General features: G+C 35.0%; 1 protein-coding gene across 7 annotated transcripts in view; it reads left to right on the forward strand.

Moving 5' to 3' along the window:
* The window catches only part of HEATR5A (HEAT repeat containing 5A), a 99091-nt gene that overhangs the window by 68942 nt on the left and 13687 nt on the right, over positions 1-16462 (forward strand). For all 7 annotated transcript variants that reach the window (XM_081145986.1, XM_081145988.1, XM_081145989.1 and 4 more), the window contains 8 exons: positions 1770-1949; positions 3753-3992; positions 6160-6341; positions 7828-7896; positions 9345-9524; positions 11342-11564; positions 13395-13643; positions 14961-15088. In XM_081145986.1, coding sequence (XP_081002112.1) covers positions 1770-1949; positions 3753-3992; positions 6160-6341; positions 7828-7896; positions 9345-9524; positions 11342-11564; positions 13395-13643; positions 14961-15088 — 1451 coding nt within the window. The remainder of the gene's footprint in view (positions 1-1769; positions 1950-3752; positions 3993-6159; positions 6342-7827; positions 7897-9344; positions 9525-11341; positions 11565-13394; positions 13644-14960; positions 15089-16462) is intronic.

A 16462-nucleotide genomic window follows, 5' to 3' on the forward strand; every position in this document is an offset into this window, starting at 1 on the left:
TATATATAGTTTCCAAAGTGCTGTCACACTTTCAGGTCTCAGTCTTCACAAAGCTTTCAAATATCTAAAGCTCTCAGGTCTGTAATGTGTTTTACTGTCATGCTGTGTTTTTTAAATGACAGCTTTGTTAAAACTTTTGCTCTGGCTTGAGTTGATCAACATTGCTGAACTCGTATACTGGTAGTCATCAAACAGGTTGCACAACTCATTTGAAGATTATTCTGTGATTAGTTTAACCTTAACCAGAAAAATTTTAATCTCCTGTGTGAGATACTCTCCCCAAGTGACCTTGGGTCTATATTCACCATTGAAATTATGTTTCTGTTGCTCTAGGCATTGATTGCATCCATATGCTAGTATGTGTTCCTGGAATTCTTGAATTAGCTATGCAAGTAAAACTGTAGTAAAGAGCTCATATATAATTCCTTTTTTAAAAATTTTGTAATTTTTCAAACCCATGGAAAAGTTGAAAGAAATGTGCATTGAGCACATAGATTTCACCTACTTATTATCTTTATGACACTAGTTTTATATCTCTTTCTCTCTTTCTGTGTATACAGACCTTTTGCCAAACCATCTTTTTTTTTTTTTTTTAAATATATCCCCATTGATTTCAGAGAGAGGAAAGGAGAGGGAGAGAGAGATAGAAACATCAATGATGAGAGAGTCATTGATCGAGCCCACAACCCGGGCATGTGCCCTGACCGGGCAAACCCCGATCGCCTGGATCCTAGGTCAACGCTCAACCGCTGAGCCACGCCCGGCCGGGCTGCCAAACCATCTTAAAGCAGGCTATAAGCATCATGACAGTTTGCATCCCTAAATGAAGCACCCCTAAATGCTTCAGTTTGAATTTTCCAAGGACATTTTCCTACATGACCACACATCATTTCCACGCCTAATAAAATTAACAATGATTTAGTAACATCATAGAATGTGCTGTTCCCACACAAATTCCCCCAGTTATTAAAAAAAAAAAGTCTTTATGACTCCTTCTTACACCCATCAGACCCCACCCAGATTTAGGATGCAGTCATGACTCACACATTGCATTGGTTTTCTTTCTCTTTAGACCCCTAATTGCAAACATTCCTACCACCTCCTTACCAACTTTAAAAGATCATTCCTCTTTTAAAATAGTCTAATAGTAGAAAAGTCCTTAGAAAATAAATGCTTTCATAAATGCTAAATGAGTTAAATCTTCAAGAGAAAAATTGTTCTTTTAGCATTTCCAGAATTAGAGGAAATAGATGCTAGATCAGGCTTATATTTCTCCTCGAGATGCTTTTATTACTTTGCAATGAGAATATTGTGTAGTAATTTATATTAATTCAGTAGTGTTCTTTAGTTCCATAAGGGCTTAGTTGAAGTAATTAAACACTGTTTTCTATATAGTAGATGTTTTCTGAGTTTTACTCTTCATGTTAATAAATATAAAACGTCTTCCTTACCAGAAGAAGGAAAGCTTAATTAAGTATTGAATGTTAATTGGGTTAAAATGTGTACCTAATTTAAGGAAAACATATTAATAACTCTCAATAAAGACTTATCTTTCAATAGCATTGCAAAGAAAAATAACTATATAGTATCATGAATAATACCAAACTACCTGTGAACTAAAATAGACCTCAGTAGGTTAAGGCACAATATTTAGACTTGTTCTTTAAAATATACTGGGACATAATATTTTAGTAACTACTGAATGTGTGCTTCTCATGTGGCAGTTTTGTTTTCTGTATTACTTAGATCATCGATTTTCTTCTTGTCAGATGCTGACATCAGAGAAGTGGGCCTTGAAGGGGCATTACTGACCTTACTAGACAAAGAGACAGATCAGAGACTGTGCCATGATATCAAAGAGACTTTACATCATATGCTCACATCTATGGCAGTGGATAAGCTTTCCTTTTGGTTAAAGCTTTGTAAGGACGTACTTGCTGCATCAGCGGGTAAGTGCTGGTGACTACCAATTGAAATAATAAAATTGAAAGTAAAAAGGTTATATAAAGTCATTTGCCAGTGATGATTTATCAATCTTGTGTTAATATTTGGATTATAATTGCTTGTGGCTTTTTTCAAATGAAGAGTCTGGTGCTAGTATTTAGCCTAACACTTAAGCCTACTTTTTTTCTTTGGTTGTCTTATATGTCTTTCCTGTGTAAAACAAACTAAAATGTAGAGTTGTTATTTATGCTATAATATGGATGAACTAACTTATAGTAACCCCATCATTTGTTTTCAAACATGTAATAAATATTTGAATGATTGCCTCCAGTCAACATAATAGAAAAACCATCAAAGATTATGACATTTTGACCAAGCCAGTTTCTCCATACTTAATGTTAGTTTCAAATGGTGTTTGAAATTAGTATTAGTACCCAATGTCTTTGCTAGTATAAGGTAATTGTTGGTGAGAAAGTATATTAGTCTTTAACTTTTACTCCCTTTGAATAAGAAAGAAAATAAATTAGAGGAAGAAAGAAGATAGAAACCAATTCTATTCTATATACTGTACATATTTTGTCTGATTTAACCACTTAAACATTCTCTGCATAGGCAATATTCCATGTTACACAGAGAAATCAAGACTTGCAAAGGTTAAGTAACTGCCCAGAGACACACAGAGTGGATTCAGACCTTAGCTTGCAGGACTTTAAAACCCAACTTCTTACTGTATTTTAGTAACTCTCAACTCAGTTACTCGAGTCTGATCATTTAATGTAGCTCTGATCTCTGCAATTATGTGAAAGGGAGAAAGTTAGTGTAAAATTCTGGGGTTTTTTTGTTTTTTTTACATTCTCCACTGTCTACCTTGATTCTTAATGGTCCCCTGCTCTTCCAGTGATGCAGACCTGCTCCCTCTTCAGTGCTCTCTGTCTCCACGACTTAAGGACTTCCCCTCCTTTGAAAGAAAACGTGCGTGTGCATAGACACACAGGTTGATTACATTTTAATGGTATCTCACCTATGTTTTTTGATTTTACATTTATACTCTGAGCTTACTAGCTTAGTTTTGTGTTTTGTTTTTTTTTTTACCATTTATTCTGTACACCCAGTAGTTTAGCCCTATCCCTTCTTATTAGGAAAACATACATTTCAGTTTCTGTTGACTTCTCAGTCATAAGACAAGACTTTGCCATAACTTTGTGACATCTTTATTACCTATCATAACACACTCAAAACATGTTGACATACAAGATAATTTAAGAAAAGTTGGTTTGTTTTATAGCATTAGTTTCATTTTAAGTAGAGTTAGTAAGTTAACAGTTAGTATAAAGAGAAAATAATTCACTACTGAGTGGCTCTGGTTATCAGGATAGTGTGAGACTATAATGACAGCTGTGGGTCTATCCTAAGAAATACTTTCAGACATTTTCAGTGGATTCAGGAACCTTCATAAGTTCATTCAAGGCCACAGTGTTAAAACAGCATACCCAGCACAATCCACTGCACTCCCTACTAGAGAATTTTGATCTTCCTTAGTACAGGGAATTGATAATTATCCTAGTATCTAGTATCATGTTCAGTTTTTCATTTTGAATATAACTTAATAACTTTCTAATTTTGACCTAGTACAGTTCTAACAGCATTTCTTTAAATACCACTGTTATCTTTATTTAATAGGTATGATCATTTTACATTGTTAAAAGATGTATCAATAGTAATTCTTGTCTGAATTTGAAGTCATTTGTGTTTCTTTATAAGTATATCTTCAAATTGATTGTGATTACATGTATTCTTCTTGATAAAAGATTTTACAACTGTAACTTGTGTGGATACAATGCAAGAAGAGGAAGGCGATAAAGGGGATGATGCCTCAGTTCTGACCACCAGAAGTGATGACAGGTCCCAACCTTTTACCAATCCCCGATGGGCTACTAGAGTCTTCGCTGCCGAATGTGTCTGTAGGATAATTAACCAGTGTGGGAATGCACACTGTGCACATTTCGACATCACTTTAGCACAAGAAATGAAAAAAAGGGATTCAAGAAGTAAGTGGCATATTAATGAAAAAAACAAATATTATATTTAGAAATGCTATCTGCTTATGTTTTTAATATTAATTTAAAAAGTAAAACTAAAAGATAGTTTTTATTCTTCCAAGTCAGTTATGAAACTGACTACACCTTTACATAAACTGTAAGTATAGTTTATTTTTATTTATTTATTTTTAAGTTTCTTTATCTTTATTGTTAAGAATATTACAAATGTCCCCTTTTTATCCCCCTTGATCCCCTCTACCCCACATCCACTTCAACCCCAGGCCTTCCCCAGACCAATGTCTGCGTCGATGGGTTATGCTTATAAGCATTGAAGTTCTTTGATTAATATCTCCCCACCCACTCCCCCTTCCCCGCCTTCCCTCTGAGATCCCTCAGTCTGTTCCATGCTTCTATGTCTCTGGATCCACTTTGTTCATCAGTTTATTTTGTTTATTATATTCCACATATAAGTGAGATCACGTGGTACTTGTCTTTCTCTAACTGGCTTATTTCACTTGGCATAATACTTTCTAGTTCCCTCCATGTTGTTCCAAAGGATAAAATATCTTTTTTACAGCTGCATAGTATTCCATGGTGTAAATGTCCCACCGCTTTTTTATCCACTCATCTACTGATGGGCACTTGGGCTGTTTCCAGATCTTAGCTATTGTAAATTGTGCTGCTATGAACATAGGGGTGCATAAGTTCTTTGTGATTGGTGTTTGGGGTTCCTTAGGATATATTCCTAGAAGTGGGATCAGTGGGTCAAATGGCAGGTCAATTTTTAATCTTTCGAGGAAACTCCATACAGCTTTCCATAGTGGCTGCACCAGTCTGCATTCCCACCAGCAGTGTACTAGTGTAGTATATTTTTAATATTTAAATACATTTTTTTTAATGATCAAGCTTCTTAAATTGACATTCACTTGTTTAATGGGCATATGGATGAGTTAAGTTTATAGAGAATAATCATGTTCTTAGAAGTAGTATGTGTGTTAGCTACTTCCCAAAATTTATTTTTTGAATTACCATTTAGAGCAATTTTACATATAGATTATTTTGATTCCATGGATATTACTCAGAAAACACTTGAGCCTATCTCAATATAAACATAGTTATAAGACCATTTTAACCTTTTAATCAGTTTTATTATTTTACCTAAATATGTGTGTGTTACTGTTTGATGCCTGATTTTTTTTAATTCACTCTAGTACACAGAGTGAATTAATGCACATACCTAAATGCCTTGAAAATGTTATTTACCAGACAAAAGAATTATGAAGCAAAATGTTTCTATTGCCAGTCTGAGAACATGAATTAGGTATCTGTTTTATTGAGTTTTCAAGCAGCATTTATTGCATCTCTTATTTGTGATGAACACTGCTAGATACTGATATATAAAATTAGTATATCATAGATGCTTACTGATTCCTGTGCTCCCAGTTAAAATTGTAATTGGCACTTACTAAGATGAGTTGATTTCTTCAGCATGGCCTATAGCAATTTCTCCTTAAATTAGTCTCAAACATATTTTAGGTAAAGGTTACTTATACCCTAAACATCTTATTGTTGGAACATTGTTAAATGATTGTCTTATGTTTTTCCCTGGTAGAATTATTATACCAAAGAATATTGGAGTAATGAAAAGAATTTTTCATTTATAATTTTATAGCGAGAAATGTTTTTTGTATTCCTGTCATTTGTATGTGTGGCAAAACATGCAAAAATAAGATAATCTAGTTTATTTAAAACACTACAGAAAACTATTTTTTTTAAAGGAACTTTATGTCTTTTAGCTTCAACTTGACGTAAAGAGAATAATTAAATTACTAATTCGCCAGAACCCGGTCTCCTAAGTACCTTCCAATGTACTTTTATCAGAAAGTCTGAACAAAATTTTCATTGAAAGTACTATTAGCAGTCCTTTAAAGGATGCTAATTCTGCCTTTGGTTTTTGAATAGCTGTATAATTACTTGCTTTGGGGTAGTTTTTTGTGTGTGTATTTACAGTGGTGCAGTAAATCCAGCTTTAAAGTTTGTATTTAACAAACAATAAAACAGTAAATCAAGTAAGAGATACTTAAAAGACCGTCTAGATTGTGAAATTAAATTAAAAACAACATAAATCTTAGTGCAGCGTACTCTTTTTCTTGATAAGATCTTTTTTATCTTATAGATGACTTTTTGGTGCTACATCTTGCTGATTTAATTCGCATGGCTTTCATGGCTGCCACAGATCATAGTGACCAACTGCGTCTTTCTGGCCTTGAAACATTATTAATTGTTATCCGGAGATTTGCAACTATTCCAGAACCAGAGTTTCCAGGACATGTGATTCTAGAACAGTATCAAGCCAATGTAAGCACTTTCTGCTAGAGAATTTTATTATACACCCAATAAAAATAACGTGAAACTAATTGGCATTTCACCTTTTAATACATAAATAAGTATGTATCTCTGCTTATATTTCACCGTTATAATTAGTATATAGAAAATGCATATGTTTGAAGAAGAAATCTTCAAGTAAAAGCAAAATGGAACATAAACTAGGTCTTTTATAACAGTAAAGATTAATTTTCATAAGTAAAATCTTCATGATAATTTGGGGAAATAAAGAAATTTTTTACAAAATACCTGAATAAGCTTAAGATAACACTAAATCATTACTAAACATTTCATTTAGGCTATATGCTTGTTCTATTTTCAAATCTTGTTCGTAAAATAGACATAACTACTTTCTTTTTTTTTCTGGACTTAGAAAAGAGTCCAGATTTCTACTGCTGGTTCTGTAATCTTTTCTTTTTAACTGGTGTTTGGTGCATTGAGCCCTTTGGAAGAACCAGGAAGATAGCAGAATCATCACGTTACATCACACATATCACATGCGATCCTGCAGCAGCGTTCATCCCAGGATAACTCACAATTCGGAGGCAGCTTCTTTTTTAAAAATATGTTTTTATTGATTTGAGAGAGAGAAGAAGAGAGAAAAATACATCGATGTGAGAGAGAAACATCTGTCTGTTGCCTCCAGCACTCACCCCCACTGGGGACTGAGCCCGCAACCTGGGCACGTGCCCTGACGGAGAATTGAACCCTAGCCCTTTGTTTCACGGGCCAACGACGCTCAACCAACTGAGCCACACCAGCCAGGGCCAGAGGCAGCTTCTGAGGGCTAACAGTTAGGGCGTCTGGAGCAATTCACCAGATAGTTAGCAGCCTCCACAACTTCCTAGCAGATGATGCCAACGTATGCTTAGGGAGAAAGCAAAAGGAAGCAAGTAGCAGTACATAGAACTATCATATTAGTATAAAATATTGTAATTCAACTTAAGGGGAGCTCTGTTATATTTTTAGTCCTCTTAAAATTGCAAATGATAAGAATAAATTATATTTTACTTAGCAGAAAAATAAAATTGTTTTCAGAAATCTTACTTGGCACTGCTTGGTTCTACACTGGCTTTATTCTCAAATTTGCTTTCTCCAAGTGGCATCAAGATGGTTCTCTACGAAGCACTCAGAATCTTATAAAGAGACCATGCTTCTTCCCCAGTACTCCCAGCAAAGGTCTTAAGGGGAACTTCATGATCTCAGCATGGGTCTTGAGCTAGGCAGTGCTGTCAGCTCCACAGCAACAACATGGGCCAAGATTTGAGGGGAGAGAAGGTTCCCGAAAGGAAAATTGGGGTGCTATTAGGTAAAAGCAGGGGACAGTACATTGGGTAGGCAAAAGCAACAGGTGTCCATAATACCTATTATAAATAAATAATTTTAATAACATTAAAAAGAGAAAGAGCTTGTGCTGTCTTACTCGTTGACCTGGAGATGTCATGTAATTTCTTGCCAGGTAGGAGCAGCACTGAGACCAGCCTTCACTACAGAGACACCCCCTGATGTCACTGCCAAAGCATGTCAGGTAAATGCCGAAAAAGATAAAGCTTAAGATGTAAAACCTTCTCTTCAGAAGCAATTCTCCAGTTATTATTTGATACCACAGTTCTGTATTATAATTTGCTACCATTAATCTCAGCTGTTCCTTTTCCTTTACCTTTTAAATTTAGGGAACTTCCTCTTCCCTTCATATAACTGCATGGAAATGCAGTATGTGGCTAAGTCATAATTTATTTAATCAGTGACAAATAAATGGGGTTTTTAATCTTATGCTATTTCAAATAGTGCTAGAGTGAATCACCTTCTGCATAGATCATTCACTGGGTGCAAGCATATCCGTAAAATAAATTTAATTGCTGAGTTAAAGAATATATTATAGGGGTTTACCAATTTCATCTCCTACCAGTAATGTATGCAAGCACCTGTTGTCTCATACTATGATCAGTATTGTGAGTTGTTGAACTTAGATTTTTGTGTCTGTGATGGAGTAAAAAGGGTATCTCAAGATAGTTTGTATTTCAAGTGAGACTGAGTGTGTTTTTATATATCAAAGAATCATATAATTCTGAACAGGTGCTTTTCTTGGAGTGGTTGTCAAACACTCAGGATCCAGCCCTGAATGATCTGAAATAATTAAAAGCAGCACTGGCTTGAATTGAATTAATTATAAACATAATAAAAAAAAATTTAGTCAGGTCTTTCAACTTTCTTTCCTTCTGTTGTATTTAGGAAATGTTTAGTGCCTTCGATACTCAGAGAACTATGTCAATGTTGTACTAAGTCTCTGATTTATCAATCACTTTATTATATGTGTTCTTGCTGTAAGCCACTTGAAATTTTGTGAAATAAGGCAGAAAGTGAATAAATACATAGATGGAAAAGGAAAAATAAGTTTTCTCTAGAAGAAGAGAAATACCCTGATACCTGGGAAAACCATAAACATCCCTCATAATTGGGTAAACGTTTTGCATTGGAAAATTACTAATGACTTTTTGTATTAAAAAAAAATTTAAGAAATTTTTAATATCTTGTCCTCAAGAAAATCATAATCTCTTCTTTGGAGTTTTAGTTTTACGTGCTTTATCTTTCAAGAAAGTTATATTAATTAACCACACAATCTCAGATTTTAAAATAATAAGATGAAATAATCAAGATTGAAGATTTAATTCAAATGTTAATCCAAACATGTGTGAAAGTGGTACCTTCTGTGGCTTTATTTCTCCATATAAATAACATCTGAAGCTCTTCAATTTTATATACTGATTAGTACTGGTTCCCTTGCTTTAACTTTAGACTTCACTTCCTTTTGACATGCTGGCTTTCGAGTGCCATTATCAGCAGCATTCCATTGGGGTTCTTGATAGCAAGGTGATTTCATTGACTAGATTCCTAAGATGTCAGTGAGCTCTGCTGAACTCTCAAGGGACATATTTATAATTTTATGTGTAACTTCTTATTTTTCTTAAAAATAAGGTTTGCAGTGCCTGGATAACAAGCGGAGTTGTAAGTGACCTTAATGATCTCCGAAGAGTTCATCATTTGCTTGTTTCATCATTAACAAAAATACAAGCTGGAAAAGAAGCCCTGAGTCACTTATATAATGAAAGTGCTTCTACCATGGAAATCTTAGCTGTGCTAAAAGCCTGGGCAGAGGTTAGTACTTCTTAATTTATAATGGAAACTTTGGATGTTGTTAATAAACACCTTAGGCCATAAACTGAAATTAACTTTTTAAAACACAAATAAATCCTTTTTAAGGTTAACCAAAGGCTTTCGACATACAATATATTGTATGTTAATTGATATTTTGGCCACACATTCTAAAGTGTTCTTCATTGTCTGTTCTGCTCCTTTCAGCTGGGACAGTCAGTTGTGAGCCCCAGGGACTTTATAGTAGCCAATGAAAATTACCTTTTATTGAAATCTGAATTACTGCAATTGTGGGTTTCTTTGTACATTCTACTAACTCTATAACACATGCTTTAATTCTGTATGCTGTTTGTAGATGACTTTTGAATATTAAGTAATATGTCATTTCCTTTTCTAAGATTAAAGAAATCTTATAGAAAAATGCTTAACTTTCCTAATCAGGGAAAAAGCTCTTTTTTTTTTTTTTTTTTTTTTTTAATTTACTATGGTAATGTTCAAGCAGATGTGAAAGTGAATATAATAGTATAATGAACCCACTTATACCCATCATCCAGCTTTAGCAATTACCAAACTTGGCCAATCTGGGTTCATATGTCATTTTAATGAATGTGTATAGTCTTACATTGCAACTGAGAGAATTAATCAATATGTAAGAAAGGATTATAGAATCTTCTTTTTTCATTATTTAGGGTTGACAGATCTTTTTCAATTAATGAAACTACGAGTTGTTTCTTGTTACTGATTTGAGAGAGAGAGAAAAACATAAGATACGTTGTTTCACTTATTGGTTGATTCTTGCATGTGGCCTGACCAGGGATCAAACCCACATCCTCGGTGTATTGTGAGGATGCTCTAACCAACTGAGCTACAACCCTTGGTTAGGAAGTAGTTCTCCCTAGATTTAATAAGCTGGATCTATCTTTTAACAATCAGTTCTGTATGCTTTTAAAAATATGCTTTTAACTATCATCTCCATAACCTATTTTACAAATAATTTTCTGCTTACATAGTGTTCTTGATAATAACTTGAATCTCTGTGCTCTTGCTTAAGCCCATTATCTCCTCCTATTCTTTCCTTAGTAAAGATAATGACTGACCAACACATTCTGCATAAAGGAGGTTCATAATCTGCTATCTGAAATCCTTGGCTCCAGATAATATTTGGAATTCAGATTTGGGAGATTTTGGAAAAGTAATGCATTGCATACTCCATGTATTCATCATGTGTTGGATAAATAGCCTCACATAAGTTCAATCAGTTTTGCCACCAGATTAGTTTTCCAGAAACTTGTATTTTCTCAGAGCTTAGAGCAATAGATAAAGGGGTAGTACAGTCATGTTATGTACTACCTTGAGTACTTTTAACATCCCATAGTACTATAAACAATCCATGGTAAGTCTATGTATGTAAGCTTTTTGTAGTGATTTAGTGGTAACTTTGAAAGAAAATTTAGTATTTCAGCGTACTACAGTTCAGAAAGGGCCCCCTGGAATCTTAGGTTGAGGTAGATTTTAAGGCCATAACAAGACTGAGAAAGAGTGCTGAGACCATTTAGTTACAGCTATCATGGTTGTAAAGGTGCAGAGTGACAGCATATTGACCAAGTATTGTTATCCCTAATGTTTCTCATTGAAGATAACCCTTTTGCATCTCTCTTCCCCATTTTTGTGTGTTGTTATACGTGTATACCTTTTGGTATCACAACGCATTTCAGGTCCTGTATACTCAAAGGTAAGTCTGCCTCCTCAGCAAGATAAAAATATATAGCACCTTTTCAGTGGGCACAAGGTTTTCCTATTTACAAATCAATTTTTAACAGGTCTACATAGTCGCTGTAGAAAGACATAAAAACCACAAACAACCTTTGAAGACGACCACCTGTTCAGAAGAGAATGTTAGAAATGGGTCTTGCTCGTCATATGGGCTGCTTGACTTAGTCCACATGGACCTGGGCGCGCTGAGCCGGCTCTGGCTGGCTGCGCTCCAGGACTTCGCTCTCTTAACTTTGCCTTCAGAATTTGCCTCCCAACTTCCTGTTGAAGGTAAGGGGATAAAATATTTATATAATGCCTAGAATGACAGTGACTTCTCAGCACTTCTAAATACTTCTTTATTTAGCAGGTAATGTTATCTGAAATATTTTTCCCAGAAGAGTTTTCGTTCATAGAATAAGCATGTGAGAGTTGCTTCAGGTTTAGACAAACTAAAATTGACTGGCTAGGTCACCAGGCCTGGGTACTCCCACACTACTGCCAAATTGCTCTTCAAAGTGGTTATAATAACTCATGTTACACGAAACAACATGTTTCTGTTTTACTACATCTCCCTGCCATTATTTGTTATCGTACTTAATTTTCACCAGTCTGATGGGTATGAAGTAATATTTCATAGTTTTATTATTTCCTTGATTGAGAATACTTTTTCATAGATTTATGAGCTTCCATAAATCACCTAGTTACAATCTTTGCCTGTTTTCTACTTGGTATTTGTTATTTTCCTACTAACTTGTTAATCGTTTATATATTTTTAATATTATTCTTTTGTGGTTTAATGTTTTGCAGATATCTTCTTCCAGTCTTTAGCTGGTTACTTCTTTTACCTTTTTAAAATTAATGTAATTAGTCATTTATGGCTTGTGTGTTTGTATAGTACCTCATACATTTTTTTCTTAAGATCATAAAGACCTCTAAGCTTTATAGTTTCGCTTTTTACATTGTGGACTTCAGTCCAATTAGAATCTAATTTGTGTGTGTGAAATGGAGATAGGGATCTAATTTTATAATTAGCTATTAATATTACATTTTGTGGATTGGATATTTGGCAACCACATTAAATTTTCATTTTATTTATTTCAAATAAAACGAAAATTTTCGTTTTATTTATTTCAAATAAAATGAAAATTTTCGTTTTATTTATTTTTTTACTCCATGAAATGAATTTTAGTGTCATCCTGTCAAGTTCTATTAGAATTTGAATTGGAGTTATACACAGAGACACACAGATATGATGTAGACTATTATACTTTTCAATAGTATAAAAATGAAAATAAACTGATTTATTGGCATAATTTATCAGCAAAAGTGAATGACAGACATAAATCAACGTAAGTAAATCTCAAAAACATAATGTTAGGTGGAAAAAAGCAAGTTTAAAAAGGATACATATAATATGATGCCTTTTGTGTTTAAACTTAAACACAAAATAATAGCATATTTCTTATGAGCACACACGTCTGTTGTGACAGTGTAAGATCATACTTGGGAGTGATCCACACTGACTTGAGGAAAGAGGGGCAAGAATTAGTGGTTTAACAAAGTATTATGTTGGGTATTTTTAATATATAAAAAAAGTAAGAGGTTTAAGAAAGTCAAAATCTTACATTAATCTTGGAGGTAGGTAAATGGGTATTAGTATTTGTTTAAACACACATACACACATCACATGTTTGTTTTAAAATATTTTATGGTTAAAAATAAAAATTTAAGAATTAGCCTGGACATTTCCAATTAAGTTGTAAAGGGACTTCAACCCTATGACCCAACAATTGTAGTCCCAATAGAAATAAAAACATGGATAACATAGCAGCATGAATGAATCTCCAAAAACATTATTAAGCAAAAATATATCACAAACAAGTGCATACTGTATATTTTTCCATTTATATGAAGTCCAAGAATAGGCCAAACTAATCTGTTGGTAAAAGTCAGAAAATAGTTGCCTTGGGATGTTGGGGACTGATTAGAAAGGGTCTTAAAGGGGGTTTTGAGTTGATGGGAATGGTCTCAATCTAGTAACAGAGAAAACAGAAAATGTAGTGTGAGTTAATCCCTTTCATGCCTCCTGAAACTGTTTGCTTCCCCCTTTTTTTGTAGGTGGTGCTTTCTATACAGCAGAGACTAGTGAAAATGCAAAATTGCATTATAACAACTCGTGGGCGCTTATCCTGCATGCTGCAGCATTGTGGCTCACAAGTACAGGCTTCACTGCCGCCGACCCAGATGAAGGGGCATCTAATCTCTCAAGGCCGGTAACACCAACTTCCATGTGTCAGGGTTCATCATCTGGGGCTACAGTCAAGTCCCCTGAGGATGTCTACTCTGATAGATTCCATCTTATTTTAGGTTAGTAAAAGAGCTTCCAAGCTTCCAACCCTGCAGTTTTACTTGAATTGTGCCTCGCTGCCTGTCAGCTCTTGGTGACTGTTACCTTGTTCTGTATTAGGTGTTAGTGATAGCCTTGATATAACTGACTAAACTTGTATACATTGTATAAAATGGTAAATTTAATTATGTTAAGTCTAGAATCCCAATACAAGTTGACTTTAGCATCAAATTGAATTATAGAAATTGAAAGAGAGGCCTAGTTCTTGCCACAGAATTTTTAAAAGATCCATGTGGTATCTACAATTGTTCTGAATTTCTCAATAGTATATATATTAAAAATATCAGTGTACTGAGGGGTCGTTCCCCGCTTTCCCCATTCTCAAGAATTGCAAGGTTTAAGAAAAGTGTATTCAAAGGTACAGAACTGCAAACAAATATTTAACATCAAAGATAAATGAGATTTTTACATTTATGAAGTTTAACCTATTTTTTGCATTCCTGGAACTTTATAAAGTAAGGTATCTTTTGAAGGTACAGTGAGTTTCTAGAATAAATGGAATAAATGTTTTTTGTATTTTACATACTTCATTCATTACCTATAAAGAAGTTTTTGATTAAATGAAATGTGAAGGGTTTAAAGGTAAATGATTAAATTAAGTAAGCTTTTTGGTTCATAGAGTTTCTATTACTCCGTCCCAGGCCAGACATGACCAGATTTCCTATATCATTGGGTATATTAAACTTTTATTTCCGTTTGCCTTGAGATGAGAGGTTTTTAAAAAGAGACTTTTATAGAATGAAGGGTAGCAGAGTTATTACAAGCATAAGCTGTGCAGTTCGACTACCTCAGTTCAAACTCTTGTAACTGACCTTGTGCAGATTAAATTACTTAAACCCTATGTGTTCATTTTCTTCTCTCAGAAAGAGTGGTAATAATTGTACCTACTTCCTCAGGTATTGTAAGGATGAAATGGAAATGTATGTGTAAAGCGCAGTGCCTGATACATGGTAATCACTCAATAAATTTTAGTCAAAATAGAGTTATGAAAATCTACATGTTACATTCTCTGGGACAATTGATTGTAATTTTTATATCATTTAACTATTTCATAGCAACAAGCCTAATTAAGATTATTTGTGTGTACATGCAGATAAAAACAAACTATTAAAAGATTGCCCTATCACTTAACTGTTTAGAATCCTAAGTTTATTGTAGCTTGTTTGCATTACTTTTTTGCTAAGCTTATTTATACATCTTACCAAAATGAAAAAATAATTATTTAACTTTTTAAACTAAGAATCTCTAAGAAGCCTCCCTGTTTCTGCTTTCTACAGGAATCAGTGTGGAATTTCTGTGTTCCTTGCGCTCAGATGCAACCATGGAAAGCATCACTGCTTGTTTACATGCGTTACAGGCCCTTCTAGATGTTCCTTGGCCCAGATCTAAAATTGGCAGTGATCAGGTGATTCATTGTTTTTTGTTAGGCTTCTGTATATTTCAAGGAACGGGAACAGGAACGTGTTCAGGTTACTACAGCAAACAGAGGATGAACACAGAAGTAAAAAGAAAACTAAACAGCTGCACAGCTGGGCCTCAGAACTGGACGCCACCAGCTGTGCCGACCTGGGCGCGACCGTGCCTCTGCCTGCCGCTTCTGTCTCTGCCTCTACTGCGCTGCTTTCCGCTGCCACCCTCCAGCCACTCTATGGCGGCTCTTCAGCCGGACTTTCTACGATGATGGGAAAGCTCTAATTTGCATTGTCCAGTCTAGTAGCCACTAACTACAGGTGGTGGTCCTCCTTTGTCTCTTCTGGCTTCAGTGCTCCTTATATACATCTGTATTTTATATCCCATTTCCTTAAGAGAGAATCTACTTGTTCATGTAGCTACTGTCTGTTACAAAGTGTTCCTGTTGTCTGAGGTCTCCTCCAGGTCTGTTTAAGAGACTGCTGACTAGCCTATAGGTGGAGTCGGATGCTAATGTCTGGCTCAGTTGTGGCCACTGTGCAAAGTATGGCACTTGCTTTAACTGCTTTCCCAACAGCAGCTGTGCATTGGGCAGCACCCTCAGCATCCTGTACTACCAGTAGATAAATTTTTTATCATTGACTCTTGGATGTTAAGAAACATGGATGGTGTGATTTCCTCTCTATATATGGACTATTATTTACCTTATTCACACTATCATTTATTAAGTTTAAAGTATTAATCAGGTTCCTACCTGACTTGGATTGTACTTGAATAAATTTTAAACTTTTGTGCTCACTTACTCTGTATGTTAAAACAAGTATTATAATGATAGATTTACTGTTATTTTCAAAGATGAAATAGCCACTAGAGTAACCAGTAGAAAAGGAGCGGAGGAGGGGGAATGAAATATTACTGGTCCAGTCTATTTTATTCTTTAGAGAGATATCCATTCTGTGCTTATTAACTTACCCACTTTTGTTGTTGTCGTTGCTGTTAATCCTCAATGGAGGGTATTTTTTCCATTGCTTTTCAGAGAGTGGAATGGAGGGGGAGAGAGAGCTAGAAACATCGATGTGAGAGAGACACATCAATTGGTTGCCTTCTGCTCAAGCGCTGACCAAGGCCAGGAATTGAGCCTGCAACTGAGATATATCCCCTTGGCTGGAATCGAACCCAGGACCCTTCAGTCTGCGAGCTGACGTTCTAACCACTAAGCCAAACCAGCTAGGGCTCCATTGATTTTTAGAGAGAGTGGAAGGTGGGGGAGAGGAAGAGAGAGCGAGAAACATCAATGTGAGATAGACTTACCGAGGTTGCCTCCTGCACCCAGGATCAAGCCTGCAACCCAGGTACATGCTCTTGACTG

This window comes from Miniopterus schreibersii, assembly GCF_964146895.1.
Source record: "Miniopterus schreibersii genome assembly, chromosome: 1".
Lineage (NCBI taxonomy): Eukaryota > Metazoa > Chordata > Mammalia > Chiroptera > Miniopteridae > Miniopterus > Miniopterus schreibersii.